An 18,382-nucleotide genomic window follows, 5' to 3' on the forward strand; every position below is an offset into this window, starting at 1 on the left:
AGAAAGATTTGAAATCGAGGCGTACCCCCCAAACAAGAAAGGAAAAAGAAGACGGAGGGCAAAATAAAGAAAATCAGACAGCCAGAGAGAGGTAGACATAGACATGAATATGGTCCGTTGAAGAAGATAAATACACTCTCTCTCTCTCTCTCTCTCTCTCTCTCTCTCTCTCCCCCTTCCACTAGTAGGATCCAGTTGTGAACGAAATTCCAGGAAAGAAAACCCAAAAACCCCTAAAACCCTCACATCTGTACCTGTATTTCCCCAGATTCTGATTTGACTTGTTTCCTATACTCAAATCTCTGCTAGTTTCCGTATGTAATCTTTAACTGCTGTTTCTTCACATGCACACTGATATATAGAGCTTAGAAGTAATTACAGGCAAAGAACATTGCAAGAGGAGGAGGAAGAAGAAGAAAAGGGACTCACCGACTCAGCTCTTCATTCTCTTTTTTAACCGCAAAGGTACGATTTTTCGTCCATTTACGATTCTTTGAGTTCAGATTCCTAGATCTCCCCATGGCAACTCCTCATATCTTCTTCTTCAGTTTCCTTCACAATAAGCAAAACCCTCTTCTCTGTTTTTGCGTGAATTTTTTTAAAAAGATGGTACCATTTTAGATCCAGTTTTGATATTTGTTCAAGAACTCATTTCCAGTAAGAAAGAAAGTCTTGGAAAAACCCAAGTTACCAGTTCTTTAGACTTTAGGTAACCTTTTCCCAGATTAATAAAAGAAATTATGTATGTATTTATGTATGCATGTGGGTATCTGTGTTAATGTGTATATCTATCAGGTTTCACTTAGTACGTAGTGAATTTTCTGAAGACCATACAATGGTTCTTTTATGTGTTGTATGTATGAAAGTCCATATCTTTATGGGGGTTGTTTGCAGGTTAACAATGGGCAGAAGTCTGAGCCCAATTTTGCGGCAAGAGTTGGAAAATCTTGACAAAGATTCTAACAGCAGGAAATCTGCTATGAAGGCCCTGAAATCATATGTGAAAGACTTAGATTCAAAAGCCATTCCGCTCTTTCTTGCTCAGGTTTCTGAAACCAAGGAGACTGGTTCTTCCTCTGGGGAGTACACAATTTCGCTCTATGAAGTTCTTGCTCGCGTCCATGGCCCAAAAATTGTCTCTCAAATAGCTAACATCATGACCACCATTATCAGTACTTTAACTTCAAGTGCAGGGTCTTTTGCTCTTCACCAGGCTTGTTCCAAGGTGGTCCCAGCAATAGCGAGGTACGGGATGGACCCCAGCACCCCAGAAGACAAGAAGAGGCAGATAATACACTCCCTCTGCAAGCCTCTTTCGGATTCTCTTTTGGCTAGTCAAGAGAGCCTATCTTCTGGATCTGCCCTTTGCTTAAAGGCTCTTGTGGACTCTGATAATTGGCGGTTTGCTTCAGGTGAGATGGTGAATGAAGTTTGTCAGAGAGTCGCCGGGGCTTTAGAAAAGCCCACGCTTGCCAATTCTCACATGGGCTTAGTTATGGCTTTGGCCAAGCATAATAGTTTGATTGTTGAGGCATATGCAAGATTGTTAATTCAGTCAGGATTGCGGATTTTGAAAGTTGGAGTTTCTGAGGGTAATTCTCAGAAAAGATTATCAGCCATTCAGATGGTCAACTTCTTGATGAAGTGTTTGGATCCAAAAAGCATATTCTCGGAGCTTGGGTTGGTAATTGAGGAGATGGAGAAGTGCCAATCTGATCAGATGGCTTATGTTAAGGGGGCTGCTTTTGAGGCTCTGCAAACTGCTAGGAGGATAGCCACTGATAAAGGCTCCAAATTCGATCGGGATATGGGTTCAGCTGCAGGGTCGAATTTTCGTAGAAGGGATAATAGTCGTGGGAGAGATTTATGGGGTTCTGGGGATTGTTCACCTGTGGCTGCATCACCTGAATCACAAACTGTTTACTCTTTTTGTGGGTATGATTCTTTGATGGAATCACCAATTACCCCGTGTCAGTTTTCTAGTGAATTTAGTTATGATCGAAGGAGTGTCAACCGGAAACTTTGGAGGCAGTATGAGAATGGTGGGGTGGATGTATCTCTTAAGGATGGCTTGTATTCTGAGCTGACTCATGAAAGTGCCATTGAAAACTCTGAATGTGATGATTTTTCCAATGGCGATGGTGACTACACAAATGGATTTGCAGGATTCTTGCATGGAAGTCCAAGAAATGGAGCTCCAAGAAGTACAACTCCTAGTCCTCAGGTACAACCAAGTGTTTTCTTATCAGCAATGAGCCACTGATTGTTAAGATATCAAAACTTACTCTGGGATGCGATGCCAATATTTAACTCAATCAGGACAACGGTTCTATTGGTCAACAAAAACAAATAAACAGAGAATAGGAAACAATACATGGAGCTTCCTGTGAGCTGATTCTTTTAACTTGGCTTTCAAAGAACCATGAAGAGAACAAATTTTTAGTCCGGTTCTATCTCCAACTAGAACTTCTGAGAACATAAACTTGTTTTTACAAAATTTGTAAGATACAATTCTAGTTCCTTTCGCATAATTTCAAGTTTCCAACATAAATTGACCTTATTGAACTGCACGATTATTTTGATGTGAGTACAATTTTAGAATCAGAAGTTAATGTGTAGTGAAAGTACACAATCTCATCAGGAAAATTAAACAACGAACTTGAGACTTCTTTTTTGGTTTGGTACTCTAGTACTTATACACTCCCTTTGCCATTTTAGGTGCTTTATGCATTATCACTATTAGAATGATGAACCTACTAAACAAAAGGTACAGATATTTTGTATGGACTCGTTTTTCAAATAAAAAACTACATGTAGATGACCTTTAACATGGGAAAAGGAATGCATGCAAATTTTTAGGGAGGTTTCTGAGAAAATAAATGTAGTCACTCAAGCCGATGGAGGGAGCATTGGCTTCACTAACTTTCTAGTGTCTCTGCATTTGCTGCCCTTTTGTATTTCAGAGGTCCCGCTCTCAGACTAATGTTGAAAACATCAAGATTTTTACGACTCCAAGGAAACTCATTCGTTCTCTTCAGGATCCAAATGATGAGAGAGCCGACTTTTCTGGAAAGCAAACCAGAAGGTTTAGAAGTCCATCCTCCCACAATTTTGAGTGGAGCCCTGCATCCAAATGTTACCCGAATGGTCTTTCCCTTGATATGAACTATGAGGTGAAAAGGGATGAAAAACTACCTGCTGGCAGTGAACAGCTCCAAGTTGGTTCAGAATCTGTCTCCTCAACTGAAGATATCCCCACTGCTGCTGATCTTCAAGTGAATGAGAAGGTGTCTCCTGGAAGCAAAGTTCAGTTCCAAACCTTTGAAATTCAGAAAACCAATTGCAAATCTCCTACCAAAGTGGTCTGTAGCCTCTTTGTTGTGCTATTTGCACTTTTCATATGTTCAATGTTGATTAATGACCAGGATGATGGCTATGGCCTTGTTCCTACCTAATTTCCTCGTTCTGATGTATCAAAAAAATAGATTAGGATGGTATTTGTGTTAAATGCCTCCAATGAAAATTTCGAGTTAGTCTGTTGAGAACCAAATGCCTTTTGTATGTCATTAGACAAAAATGTGGATGCTTGATGTGCTTAATAGAAATGAAGTCACTGAGTTAGCAAAGATGTTGATTCTTCCTATCCAGGCAAATCTATCTGTAGTTTTTTATTGGAAATTTTATGGTAACATCAGGTTGGTTGAGAACACACTTTGCTCCTAGTGTTGCTTTGCTGGATCGTTCTGATATGCTTCAGGTAAATATTGAATGCAAAATCCATTGAACCGTAGGGTGCTTGGAAACAATAACTCGTTTGTTATGACAAACGTCATACTGCAAACAATAACTGTCCGGTATTGGCTGGTATCGTCCGGTACCGGCTGGTATTTGAGGTGAAACGAAATTAGAGGTGTAGGGTATCGGATTTGGACAATGCCAGTACGGTACATGATTCATAACTTGCTATGACAAATGTCATACTGCAATATACAAAATGGGCTTCTCTTCACTATATATGCTTTTCTTCATCCAAAACATTTCCATCAGAAAACATACTGAATTATCACGATCAACAAAACTGTTTTCCAAATAGCAGGCCCGGATGATGTTTCTCCTTTCTGAATGTTCCTCATCTCCAATTGTGTCCTGTGTTTAGAGATTCGGATTGTGCAAATGTTGTGTACCTCTCCATACACTTTTAGGACCCAGGATTATAGGCTCGAGCAGGGCTGATTGTCCAACACATATGTAGGCATATTTGCCGTACCATTCATGAGCTGAGCCAGGACTGAACATGTACAATTCATTGAACCCTTCTCTTTGTACCACAACTGAGTTTCTTCTACCCTGTTTGACACGTGCAAGGATAGCAAACGAGAGGAAAACAAAGGAGTAAGTGTGTTGAAGATCCGATTGGCAATTGCTTCAAAGAAATAATATCCAAAGTGACGGCAACAACCAAATTTTGGTTAGTTTGATATGTTCTAGGAGTATTAAGTTAACAAGAGTGGTATTGATTGCTTCCAAAGCATCAGTAAGAGTAAGGATCAACCGATCAGACATCACACGGAGTCAAATCACTTACCCTGTCAAGGATTATGAACTCCCGAGGCGCACTGGTGTAAACTCTGCTCATTTTTTCGGTCAATTGCTTATTGTTGTCATCCTCTTCGCCCTCTGGATCTTCTTCTCTTTCCCTGCTTTTCATATCAACGGCATTGTTCTGCTTCCCTGCACCCCAAGTGGACAAAAGTTCCTCGACCGTAAAAGGATTCCACAAATCGAAATCCTTCGTCCGGCCAGATTCTGGAGGAATAATGCTGAAATTTGACAAAAAGGGCGGTCTGCTGTGGAAATTTGATCTTTCCAATCCCAGTGCATAAGTTGCATCTGGTGTGCTCACTGTCAAATGACTTACGATGGAACCCAACAGGCGAAGGGGTGAAGATTTCGAGTTAGAGAACACAAGCTCTGAGCTTAAGAGATCTTGTTGGAGAGTCAAAATGTGTTTAACTTCAATCATGCCCTCCGAATTACTGCTAACCAGTTCTACCTGCATTTCTCAAGTTCGTATGCTCTCAGAATTTACTTAAAAGCTAGAGAAGCAAAGATGGGGAACATGCACAAAGAAAAGGGGGTGCAGCCGTGCAGCTCATATAAGACTTATTTGGACTCAAAGAAAAGAATTACATACGCAGTATGGAACATCTAATCAATCGTCTTCTGCTTTTAGCTGTAACACTAACACGATATTACCATACGCCTGTTTGGTAATATTCTCATTTTCTGTTTTTTGTTTCCTTGAATCTACAAACTTGTTGGCAAACTATTTCCAAAAATGAATTTGGAATTTTTTCCCTGGAAGCAACTCACCGTTTTGAAGACGCCATTTCAAGAACCGTGCTAGCAGAAAAACATACACCGTGTGTGATTGTGAACCTTCTATTGTGTTTTCTTTGGAAAATGAAAACAATTCCGAACAGTAACACATCATACGCACCCAGCTTTATTTTAGTGGCCAAATTTTCCGCTGAAATTTTTTCATCCAATCCACATTCTTTCTAGAATAAGAATGGCGCCAATTGTTCTAATCAGGTGACAAGTTCCAATATCAGAGGGTTTGGAGTTTCCTCCAACCTAAAATTTGCTCATTTGCTTCCAGTAACTGAATCCCATCTTCAAAACTGAAGCATGGATTTGATTCACACACCATGTTCTGAGAACTATTTACCATCTGAAAAGAGAGGTTAAAAAGAAGGAAAAAACAAGAAAAAGAGGCGAGTCTTTAGTCATAAGAAGACAGACCTGAATGGATTCGTCAGGATTCCCTCTAACATCCCGAAGTGCCCAAGTATTCGGGGACCAAGAAACTCCACCATCGTCATCACTTTCAATTTTGAAGGCTAAGGACACCCCACCTTGAATCACTGGATCGCTACCATCCTCACCTTCAGAAACAGAAGTGTGAAGAAGCTCGAGCAGGCCCCCATGCCACATGGACGCCTTGTATGATGTGATCATGCCACTTGGAAGCATCACGGTGGCAAGACTTCCGTTTTCCAATCCCATCTTGACAACACAGCTGTCGCTAATATCCTCAAACGTGACTCCATGGCCGCTGAACTCACTCTCCAAGTAGTCCACGTTGATGGGCGCGGGGACAGGATACGGAATTGAAGCCACTCCTGGCAATGGAAAATATCTCTTTTTGGTATTGATGCTGGTGTGTTGTTGCGCTGAAGGAAAATAAGGGTGTAGAGATGCGAAACTCTTACTGCATTTTATTGGGGAAGGATGAATGAAGTTGGAAGGGAAGATGGAAGCGTAAACCATGGATATGTTTCATTCAAAACTGTAAATTTTTGTCTTCCAAAGTCTTATATTATTGGAGACAGATTAACACAACGCATGTAGTCACAAGTTTGTGTGTGTTTGAGCGTGCGCGCGCGCGCGAGAGAGAGAGAGAGAGAGAGAGAGAGAGAGAGAGAGAGAGAGAGAGAGAGATGTCCTTGTCTCACTGAATGGATCCAAGTCCCATTTGGATGAAGTAACTTCTTGTTTTCATTGGTTGTAGTAGAAGATTACAATGATATTTTTCTTAGATATTTCTTTATTCTTTTGTTTTCTGTTTCTGTTCTCTCTTGTCAAGTCATGTATGTGCTCACCTATTTTTCACTGATGTCCGGATTGGGTTTATAGTGGTTGGCCAAGAATGTTTGTAGCCTTATCTTCTTTTTGGCACAACAGCCTTATCTTCTTTTTGGCAAAACCACAACCAACCTTTGATCTCTCTCAAGTCTCAAATCAATTTACACTTTACCGCGGATGCAGTGTAACTGTCTCAAAGCACAAATATGTTAATCTTTTACTTCTAAAGTTTATTCTCATTTCACTTCATGTTTCTGTTTCGATAATAGACAACCGGCCGGATCGAATTTTCGGTCTATACACTTTGAAACTGAGGGACTGTAGAAGTAACAGACAGCCGGCCGGATCGAATTTTCGGTCAATGCTTTGAAACTGAGGGACTGTAGAAATAACAGACAGCAGAGTTGCTTTGGCATGTAAGGCTGCAGGAACTTCCATTCTGCTAGACATTAGAAAGGATGGGAATTCTAGATTTCGTGCTTTGTAATTGGACTATTGTATAAAATACAACATTAGTCTTATCATCTCTGCATTTATAGTTTCCATTTTGAACAAAAAATAAATGATTGGAAAAAATATTGAGAAAAGAGACGGCAATAGACATTTTTATTTTAGCATGACAATTATTTAGATTACAAGTTATCGTGTTCAATGACTTGTGCCCCTCTCCACTCTTCACCAGGGTTCACCACCACAGGAACTAGCAATGATCCAGACCCAGTGCATATAAAATAGTCTTCACCGTATTTCTTTGATAAGGAACCTGGGCTTGATACATATATGTCCTCAAAACCAATCCTGATTACCCTGAAGAACAACTCTCGTCCCTGCCAAACAAAAAATACAAAGAACACAACAAAAACTGAGAAAACGCAAGTACAACATTTTGTTAAATACAGATTTAAATAAGTCAGTGAAGTATAAGTATGTGTTCAGTTGTTCTCTAATCGCTCTTAAAAGCTATGGTCAGATTATCAGTTTGCAACTGAATCTATTCATTCCATTACTAGAATACCACGCAGATACATCGATTCCTCAAGAGGTTATTTGATAACACAATTGAGCACTTAAAGAGTATTTTCAGTAATTTCCTAGCTTTTGGTTTTCAAACTGGACCTAAGTATGCCCAACTTATATCTTAACATTCCCAATCCATTCTGCATCGTCCACTTCACTTGACAATTCCCATATCCTAAGTGTCAATGCATGGGATTTGAAAAAGTAAGTAAGCTAAACAAAAATGATCTACCTGATCAAGGGTTTCATATTTAGTAGGAGCGGTGGTATAAAACTGTTTTGATCTTTCCGATGGAGGAACACTGTACACTCTGCTGAGCTTATTCTTCAAAATGGTGATGGGAACATCTTGTGTGGTCCATACTCCTGGTTTCTTCTCAGGCTCCCAAGTGAAAGAGAACCAAGCTGGGTCCTCAGTTTTCATGGTTTCAGCTGGAGATAGAATTTCAAACGGCGAACAGAGAGGAGGGTGGGTGCAATAAGAGCATCCCTGGAGTCCTTGGATTCCTGTCCCACTTCTCTTCTTGAACTTGAAGTGGCTAAGTATAGCACCTGTCAGATTCACAGCCTTTCCCCCATTGTTTTTCACTATAACTGCTGTTGCCATGCTCAGCGGGTAGAGTGAAACGATGTAGGTTAGATCAAGAGTTCCACTGGTGGAGCTTAATTCAACCTGTAATCAAATGCAACGAAAATTTCCTTCATTACAAAGTAATCACTGGGCAGTTCGTACGCTTGTCTACCAATTACAAACAATCTTGAAAAGAATACTCCCAACTTTGTCTCAAGGGGGATCATTTTTAACCGATAAAAGTAAAATTTCCTACCCCCTACCAATAGTTTCGACTGTATATTTGGTAGAATGGAGTCCACTAAACTGTTGTTTGGATTGTAGATTTGTTGGGGGTAAGAAAAGCAAAGGGACTTGTAATGTTTTTCTCTTTTTCTTTTCCGTTAGCAGTTGTTTCTCCTCTGCTAATCCCTCAAGAATACAAACACAATCTTAATCAACATTCAACATAACTTCATTTTTTTTGGCCAAATCAAACTACTTCCACAAAAAGGCCGGTATGGTATCTAACCTTGATGGAAGCACTTTTTGAATGAATCAAGTATGTCTTGTGCATGATGGTTCTAAAATTCAATGCATTTGGAGTGACTCATCAAGCAAAAATTCTAAACTTCCAATTGGTCAAGGGGGAAAAGAGCCAGGGAACAAGGCTCAATTTTGGGGCGCAAATCATTTGAATTAGAATCAAATTGTACAGAGAGTAGTGAGCGTCCCATTATATTTTTCTTGCTTACTATCAGCGAGTCTTGCTATATGTACCGACTGGGGGGAGGGATTTCGCACCGACTGCCGCCGGCCACCAGACGGCCGATCCGAGCCGTCTAAAAATTCTAAAAAAAAAGCAAGGGGGCCTACACGAGAATCAATGGCATCCAAGGTGTGTAGGGTGCTTGAAGGGGTGCTCGGATCAAGCACCCTACACATCTCGGATCGGCCGTCCGGTGGCCGGAGATGGCCCACCGGCGGCACGAAATCCCTCCCCCGGGTCGGTACCTCTATCATTTTTGTTCTAATATTGGTTTCGTAAACCAATATTGATTATAAGAACTAAAACTAAGAGCATAGATATTCCAAAAACTTTTTTTTTTTTTATCCAGATATTCCAAGGACTTTGTTGGGCATTATATGTACCTGGACAGCATCAATGGAATCTGAATCCACATCCTTTACAGACCATTCAGAAGTTATAACATGGGATGGTTTGAAATTTGGATCAGACGCATTAACGTTGTCGATGACCAAACCGATCCCGCCTTTTGCTTTGGTGGCAGAAGTAGTGGTAGAAGTAACAGAGGAGCCAATATCAGTGCTCGGAAGAGTGTAAAGAATCTCTTCAAAACCATCATCTTTCCAGTAGACTTTGGGCTTGTAAGAAGTGATGTGTCCATCGGGTATCCGAAGCTTCAATGAACTTCCATTTCTAACTGTCAGCTCAACATCGCCGGAATCCGAAAACTTAATGCCTTTCCGGCCAAATTTCTGGTCAAGAGTTAGAATCTCTGGTGGGGAAAGGGTGGTTGCAGTTGAGGATGATGAACAAGCCACCTTTGTTAGGTTTGGTTTTGGAAGAATAGTGAAGGATAGAAGAGAAGCCATGAATTCCACTCAAAACAAATAAGCTAGTAACTTGTGCGTTCGGTGCAACGCCCTGAAAATTCAGAGACATTAATAAACATTTCAAAGATTATTTTCACAAAAAGATTTCATAGATTTACTACGTCACCATTTCAAAAGCATATGTCATTATATTACAATCGTTTCGAATAAATCAAAATATACAATTTCCAAATAAACTTAGAATCTTCCAAAATAAAGTCGACTTAAATTAATCAGAGCGACTATGCGCACGGAAACCAAGGTTTTCAGCTTCTTCCTTAATAGGATTGAACTTGATCGAATCGTACGACACTTATGTTCCGTCTTCGGTACCTGGCGTTCGAGTTACCAGGGCAATATAGTACCGTGAGCGATGACGCTCAGTAGCCAAAACCCATCCGAACCCATAACTTATAAGCAATAGGATAATATAATTGAAATGCATTGACATAATATAAAAAAAGAATAATTAATCATTTTATTACTATTCTTCAACCTATGTGAAATCTCGGATCTTATCCATAGATCTGTTCCTACCCTTAACCTCCGGCGTAAGGCACTAGTGTGGTTCGACTCCCCTTTTCTAGATTCAAATGAAAGATACCTAAGTTATGTACTGGGTAACACATCCGTGACCATAAGCTTGGATAAAAACTTCACCAGATGCGCACGCGTGCACAGCTAACCCAGGTTGTGACACAAGCACAATACCACCCTTATGTCCCGTCCCAACATCCGAGAGCCGACCACCATGCCGTACCCAGGGTTCGTAAATCAATACTTTCAACAAATCACCACCAATCATCCATCAACAATACATCACCACGGGTTCCAATTCAGGATTGCCCGGAATCCAAAATTACAGCCTCTCACATTATCCATTTTCCATTAAACCTATTTTCAACGTCTAAGATGATAAGTCCGCACATCACAACCAACCCAGTAACCTATTTGTCCATTCTATCAGTACAACAACATTTCACACAGTTCAACATTTTTCGAAACATGCTCACAGGCTAACGGCAATTAAATTCGCAATAATAACAAATCATGCGATAAAGCTAAACACGTATTAATTTATCATACGTTCAACTAAATCATGCGATTCAATGATCCAACTAAACATATTAACATGCTAAAACTATTTAACCGTGCGATAACACTAATCATGTGATTAAAACAAATTAAGTAATTATTTCTTTTATTTTCTTTTTTCTTTTTTCTTTTTTCTTTTTTTTCGAAACTAAAGTCTATGATTTACTCTTATGATTTACTCTTAATCACCTCGGAACTTATAATCTTAGCCTTTAATACTCAAGGGTTATATTTATGAGCTAATCTAACTTGAGGGACTAAACTGCAAATATTCTAAGAATTTTTTTCAAATCCAGTGGCTACCATTTTCGGGAAAAACAGTGGGTTTCGGCCGGTGGCGTTGGAATTGGAAATTAATTAACCTCGGGGCTTAATATTAACTTTTACTACTCAAGTGATAGATTTATAAGCTCTTAAATTACGAGGGGCTAAACTGTAATTTATCCAAAAAAATTCAAAAGAACAGAAGCATAAAACAGTCGGTCAAAAACAGGGGAGCCGGTTCCGGCCGGGTTTCGACCGGAGTCATTGGGTTCGAATACAATCATACCGTTCACAAAAATTAATATAGACACGACATATACTTAGGGAGGTGAGTTCTGAACTACCTCTCATCAGGCAAAACGGTTTTCGGAGTGGTTCGGAAAAGAGATGGCGGCGGGTAGGAGCTCGGTAGGTGGTGCTAGCTTGTACGGCAGTGGGGACCCCGGTTGGTGTTGAGGAGTGGAGTTAACCGGTGGTGATGATGATACACGGCTGGGGTTGGAGATTGGAGGAGGTGGTGGTGATGGCGTCCGGTGGTGGTGATGGTGAGCACGGCTGTGGGGTGAGCTTCCGGTGGAGAGGAGGTACGGGCCGAGGGGGTGAAAACCGTGGAGGTTACGGGGTGGTACGGCCGGTTGGAGGTGGGGCGTCGAGAGGTGGTGAGTGGCGGAGAGGTGGAGGTGACTGGAGGTGGTGACCGGTTGGTGGGGTTGGCCGAGAGGTGCGGCGGTCCGGAGGTAGGTGGCTGCAGGAGGTGGCCGAAGAACTCTCTCTCTCTCTCTCTCTCTGTCTCGGACAGGAGGAGGAGTGGGTGTGTGTGATGTGTGTATATAATACTATGTATATATATACGGATTGGGTGAGAGATTCCTTATTTTGTTAAAATGCGGGACTCCTATTTTCAGATCAAATTTTGAAAATTCGAACCGTTCAATGTATGCAAAATGTGATTTTAAGGGTCCTCGCGAGAAATCAGCAAAAAAAATGATCGGAAAATGCTTCATCCGAGCAGTTTTTTTTTGAACCGTTCAATGAAAACTACTCGGATGAAGCCTTTTCTGGTCATTTTTTTTTGCTGATTTTTCGTGGGGACCCTTAAAATCACATTCTAATCATTTTGAACGGCTCGAATCATCGAAATTCAATCGAAAAAGGAAGTATTAAAATGCAGGATTTCTCACCGAAACAACCTGACTGTATATATATATATATATATATATATATATATATATAAATTAAAAGGGGAGGGATATATATAATAATGGGGTGGAGGAGTGAAGCACGGGGGTGTGGGCGGGGGGATGGGAGCCTGAAAATGGCAGGGAGAGGTTGAGAGTTTCGGCTGGAAATAAGGGGAAAGGAGATGTGAAGTGATTGGTGACGGTGGAGTATGGGTTTGGTAATAGTTTGATTAGGATTAAGGAGGATTTAGTTAGGTTAAGGTTTAGGTAAAATGATTCAGTGTATACATACGCACACAATAAAGAATTAACTCGTCAGAATGTGCGCGCACAATCGATTATGGAATAAAATTTTGTTGTGACGTTAAAAATAATTTTTTGCATTAAATAAATTAATGAGCAAAATAATATTTTTGGTTTTGATATCTATTAATATTTATTAAAATACCGGATTTTTACATTCTGTGTTTTCTATTCTTGCTTTTCTCATGAGCTTGTTCTTTGTCAGTATTCTACTTTTCTTTTTCTTTTCTTTCTTTTTAAATTTTACCTTCAGGCTTTTTCAATGCTTCCAATAATTAATCTTGGCAAAACCTTATATATATATATATATATATATACATATACAGTAATGCTACACGCACAGCAAATGTGCACAGATTTTGTGCACAGATTTTTTGTGGGGCCCACTACGGGTCCCACACAAATAATCCGAGCCGTTCATTAAATGTAAAACATTTTTTCAAGGGCTCCCGCAAAAAATCAGCTCAATCCGATACTCATAGATACTTGATTCAATCATTTAACTTTTCATTCGAATCTCAGGATAATGAAAAGTTAAATGATTGAATCAAACACTTATAGATATCGGATTGAGCTGATTTTTTGCGGGGGCTCTTGAAAAAATGTTTTACATTTAATGAACGGCTCGGATTATTTGTGTGAGACCCGTAGTGGGCCCCACAAAAAATCTGTGCACATTTCCTGTGCGTGTAGCATTACTGATATATATATAAACTCACACTTAGGATCCAATGATGGATCCCGCACGGCCTTACTGTGTGGGACTCCCCTTTTCTGATCAAATTGCGACGATCCGAGCCGCTCAAAGTGTGCAGAACGTGATTTTAAGGGTATTCGCGAGTAATCAGCAAAAAATATGATCGGGAAGGGCTTGATCCGAGCAGTTTTTTACTGAACCGTTCAATAAAAAACTGTTCGGATCAAGCTCTTCCAGATCATTTTTTTTGCTGATTTCTCGCGGGTACCCTTAAAATCACGTTCTGATCACTTTGAGCGGCTTGAATCGTCGCAATTCGATCGGAAAAGGAGAGTCCAGCACGATAAGGCCTTGCGAGATCCCTTAGGAGATCCGGACCGTATAAACTCAAACCCAGAAGCATTTCTAGGAAGTTCATTAGACTCTTCAAGTGCACTAAGACTTTCCACTTGCATAAAAAAATAAAACAAAATAATTAATCTTGGCTTCTAGGCCTTCTGTACTGGGCTTTGGACCTATGAGGTTGGGTTGTCCAATTTTGCTGTATTTGTCCAACTTTTTATTGGATTCTCCTCCCTTTTTTTCTTTAATAAAATATTACTTTTGCCTTTAAAAAAAAAAAACACGCACAACGCATGTTGTCACAAGTTTGTGTGTGTGTGTGTGAGAGAGAGAGACGTCATTGTCTCACTGAATGGATCCAAGTCCCATTTGGATTAATTAACTTCTTGTTTTCATTGCTTGTAGTAGAAGATTACAATGATATCTTTATTCTTTTGTTTTCAGTTTCTGTTCTCTCTTGTCAAGTCATGTATGTGCTCACCTATTTTTCACTGATGTTCGGATGGGGTTTATAGTGGTTGGCCAAGAATGTTTGTAGCCTTATCTTCTTTTTGGCACAACCACAACCAACCTTTGATCTCTCTCAAGTCTCAAATCAATTTACACTTTACCGCAGATGCAGTGTAACTGTCTCAAAGCACAAATATGTTAATCTTTTACTACAAAAGTTTATTCTCATTTCACTTCATGTTTCTGTTTCGATAATAGACAACAGGCCAGATCGAATTTTCGGTCAATACGCTTTAAAACTGAGGGACTGTAGAAGTAACAGACAGCCGGCCGGATCGAATTTTCAGTCTACGCTTTGAAACTGAGGGACTGTAGAGGTAACAGACGGTAGAGTTGCTTTGCAATGTAAGGCTGCAGGAACTTCCATTTTGCTAGACATTAGAAAGGATGTGAATTCTAGATTTCGTGCTTTGCAATTGGACTATTGTACAAAATACAACATTAGTCTTGGTTTTGTTTGGCTGAAAGTTTAGTTTAGTTTTGGTAGTGGGTGGAGAGAGAAATAAAGCAATTATTAAAGATAGGGGTAATGATTGGAGAGAGATAGAAAGAGATGAGAAAGTAATAATTGAAAAAATAGGGTAATAATTGGAGAAAGAAATAGGGTAATAATTGAAAACAAAACTAAAACTAAAACTGAAATTTTAACCTAGTTTCAATTTTGAACAAAAAATAAATGATTGAAAAAAATATTGAGAAAAGAGCCGGCAATAGACATTTTTATTTTAGCATGACAATTATTTAGATTACAAGTTATCGTGTTCAATGACTTGTGCCCCTCTCCACTCTTCACTGGGGTTCACCACCACAAGAACTAGCAATGATCCAGACCCCGTGCATATAAAATAGTCTTCACCGTACCTGGGCTTGATACATATATGTCCTCAAAACCAATCCTGATTACCCTGAAGAACAACTCTCGTCCTTGCCAAACAAAAAATACAAAGAACACAACAAAAACTGAGAAAACGCAAGTACAACATTTTGTTAAATACAGATTTAAATAAGTCAGTGAAGTATAAGTATGTGTTCAGTTGTTCTCTAATCGCTCTTAAAAGCTATGGTCAGATTATCAGTTTGCAATTGAATCTATTTGTTCCATTACTAGAATACCACGCAGATACATCGATTCCTCAAGAGGTTATTTGATAACACAATTGAGCACTTAAAGAGTGCTTTCAGTAATTTCCCAGCTTTTGGTTTCTAACTTGACCTAAGTATGCCCAACTTATATCTTAACATTCCCAATACATTCTGCATCGTCCACTTCACTTGACAATTCCCAAAAATGCATGGGCTTTGAAAAAGTAAGCTAGCTAAACAAAAATGATCTATCTGATCAAGGGTTTCATATTTAGTAAGAGCGGTGGTATAAAACTGTTTTGATCTTTCCGATGGAGGAACACTGTACACTCTACTGAGCATATTCTTGAAAATGGTGATGGGAACATCTTGTGTGGTCCATACTCCTGGTTTCTTCTCAGGCTCCCAAGTGAGAGAGAACCAAGCTGGGTCTTCCATGGTTTCAGCTGGAGATAGAATTTCAAACGGCGAGCAGAGAGGAGGGTGGGTGCAATAAGAGCATCCCTGGAGTCCTTGGATTCCTGTCCCGCTTCTCTTCTTGAACTTGAAGTGGCTAAGTATAGCACCTGTCAGATTCACAGCCTTTCCCCCATTGTTTTTCACTATAACTGCTGTTGCCATGCTCAGCGGGTAGAGTGAAACGATGTAGGTTAGATCAAGAGTTCCACTGGTGGAGCTTAATTCAACCTGTAATCAAATGCAACGAAAATTTCCTTCATTGCAAAGTAATCACTGGGCAGTTCGTACGCTTGTCTACCAATTACAAACAATCTTGAAAAGAATACTCCCAACTTTGTCTCAAGGGGGATCATTTTTAACCGATAAAAGTAAAATTTCCTACCCCCTACCAATAGTTTTGACTATATATTTGGTGTAATGGAGTCCACTAAACTGTTGTTTGGATTGTAGATTTGTTGAGGGTAAGAAAAGCAAAGGGACTTGTAATGTTTTTCTCTTTTTCTTTTCCGTTAGCAGTTGTTTCTCCTCTGCTAATCCGTCAAGAATACAAACACATTCTTAATCAACATTCAACATAACTTCATATTTTTTGGCCAAATCAAACTACTTCCACAAAAAGGCCGGTATGGTATCTAACCTTGTTGGAAGCACTTTTTGAATGAATATGTCTTGTGCATGATGGTTCTAAAATCCAATGCATTTGGAGTGACTCATCAAGCAAAAATTCTAAACTTCCAATTGGTCAAAAAGAAAAGGGGGAAAGAGCCAGGGCTTCAAAGCCATCATCTTTCCAGTTGACTTTGGGCTTCTAAGAAGTGATGTGTCCATCGGGTATCCGAAGCTTCAATGAACTTCCATTTCTAACTGTCAGCTCAACATCGCCGGAATCCGAAAACTTAATGCCTTTCCGGCCAAATTTCTGGTCAAGAGTTAGAATCTCTGGTGGGGTTAGGGCGGTTGCAGTTGAGGATGATGAACAAGCCACCTTTGTTAGGTTTGGTTTTGGAAGAATAGTGAAGGATAGAAGAGAAGCCATGAATTCCGCTCAAAACAAATAAGCCAATGACTTGTGCGTTCTGTGCTTTCTATCCTTGCTTTTCTCATCTGTTTCTTGTTTGAGCTCCTTTGTCAGTATTCTACTTTTTTTTTCTTTTCTTTCCTTTTAAATTTTACCTTCAGGCTTTTTCAATGCTTCCATGAATTAATCTTGGCAAGCCTTTTATATATATATATATATATAAACTCAAAACCAGAAGCATTTGTAGGAACTTCATTCGACTCTTCAAGTGCACTAAGACTTTCCACTTGCATAAAAAAAATAAAACATGTTTTATATGATAACCTTCTTATATTTTTGCCATTTAAAACAATGCCACAGGCCCACAGTGGCGAAATCAGTGGGACTTGTCATGAGTCAAATGGTATATAAAACGGTTTTGATTATCGACTCGAAAGCTGCAATGTATCTCACCGAACATGAATAAAGTTACCCTCATCCAACGATGATGAACAAAATTATTCTTGAACGCCCTAGGTCATAGAAAGAGAATTATTTTCAAATTCCTTTTTTTCACTAGCACTCACTTTTTTGTCTTTATTTATTTTTGTTGAAATTAGTAAAAAGGCCTTACCTTTTGAGTCATTTTTCTATATGAAGGGCAATTTAATAACAAATATTTTAGCAAAGGGTTACATAAGAAAATTTCTCTTACTTCTCTGACCTCTATGTTCAATCTCTCATTTGAAGGGTTTTAATCCTAATAGAGTTCAATGTTGTTTCTTTGCTCATTTTAATCCTAAAATTTCAACTATAAATTTGTTATACGGTGATTCCCCTATAAGAGATTTACGAACGAATTGAGACGAATTTAGGTTCATACCTTTCGTTGGTAGTTGACAAGTTGTCAAAACAGACACCAAAAAGGCAAGAGAAAATTGAGCGCAAACAACTTGAAAGAACTATAGAGAACGGGAAGAGAGAAATGAGGAGATAATGTGGGGAAAAAAAGGTCAAAGTATAGTAATGGGGAGAGAAATTGGCAGATTCGACAAAACAACAAAACACTATAATAGAAGGTATTTTCCCAAGTCTCTCTTTCTTTTTCTTTTTCTATAGGCAATAAAAGTTTTATTTAGAAAACTTGACAATGGGTACAACCAATTGGGAAACCAAGGGTTGGATGAAAAGAAAAAATCTAGAGGACCGAGGAACAAACACCTTAGGGGCAAAGCCCGATCACCAAGTCTCTTTGAGGCTGCTTGAAGGATGTCTTTTGTGGTTAAAATGCTTATTTGGCTTGCCTGCTAGGCTGCTACACACACTCTAACTGGAGCATGTTCTTATGAAAACTATCCTCAATTCACCACTTAACGAACTCTAGCTTCTATGCCTACCGGCCGGCTGAATGTCTCACGCCCTAATTTTTGTGCTTTTCCAAGAGTGAAGTATTACGCCATCAATAAAATGGAGCACAGGTAAAATTGCTCGTGCCTATGCAGAGGACGCAACAAAAACCCACATAACAAATTGCAACCAATCAATGGGAATTGCCAAGCCCCAAAGTGCTAAAGTGGCAGCCAAATGGCTGGCCATTGCTGCGCTGACCATCTGCTTTG

At 39.6% G+C, this 18,382-nt stretch overlaps 3 protein-coding genes and 1 pseudogene across 3 annotated transcripts; 1 reads left to right on the forward strand and 3 right to left on the reverse strand.

The window, feature by feature from the left end:
• On the forward strand, positions 1 to 3,626 carry LOC131319137 (protein SINE1). Its single transcript, XM_058349276.1, has 3 exons — positions 1 to 465; positions 895 to 2,224; positions 2,964 to 3,626. Exons 2-3 carry the CDS (start codon positions 902 to 904, stop codon positions 3,453 to 3,455), a joined length of 1,815 nt encoding a protein of 604 aa, XP_058205259.1. The 5' UTR covers positions 1 to 465; positions 895 to 901; the 3' UTR covers positions 3,456 to 3,626.
• Positions 3,627 to 3,758: 132 nt separating this feature from the next.
• On the reverse strand, positions 3,759 to 6,531 carry LOC131319138 (protein NDH-DEPENDENT CYCLIC ELECTRON FLOW 5). Its single transcript, XM_058349278.1, has 3 exons — positions 5,806 to 6,531; positions 4,586 to 5,053; positions 3,759 to 4,347 (listed from the first exon to the last, which is right to left on the reverse strand). The coding sequence occupies exons 1-3, from the start codon at positions 6,331 to 6,333 to the stop codon at positions 4,153 to 4,155; spliced, it is 1,191 nt and encodes a 396-aa protein (XP_058205261.1). The 5' UTR covers positions 6,334 to 6,531; the 3' UTR covers positions 3,759 to 4,152.
• A 578-nt stretch (positions 6,532 to 7,109) lies between these two features.
• On the reverse strand, positions 7,110 to 12,005 carry LOC131318813 (photosynthetic NDH subunit of subcomplex B 2, chloroplastic-like). The gene is made up of 4 exons (XM_058348799.1): positions 11,536 to 12,005; positions 9,368 to 9,884; positions 7,898 to 8,338; positions 7,110 to 7,475 (listed from the first exon to the last, which is right to left on the reverse strand). Exons 2-4 carry the CDS (start codon positions 9,830 to 9,832, stop codon positions 7,281 to 7,283), a joined length of 1,101 nt encoding a protein of 366 aa, XP_058204782.1. The 5' UTR covers positions 9,833 to 9,884; positions 11,536 to 12,005; the 3' UTR covers positions 7,110 to 7,280.
• Positions 12,006 to 14,880: 2,875 nt separating this feature from the next.
• LOC131319321 (photosynthetic NDH subunit of subcomplex B 2, chloroplastic-like) lies at positions 14,881 to 16,882 on the reverse strand (annotated as a pseudogene).
• Between the last annotated feature and the right edge of the window lie 1,500 nt (positions 16,883 to 18,382).

Source organism: Rhododendron vialii, chromosome 3a (genome assembly GCF_030253575.1).
Source record: "Rhododendron vialii isolate Sample 1 chromosome 3a, ASM3025357v1".
In the NCBI taxonomy this organism is placed as follows: domain Eukaryota; kingdom Viridiplantae; phylum Streptophyta; class Magnoliopsida; order Ericales; family Ericaceae; genus Rhododendron; species Rhododendron vialii.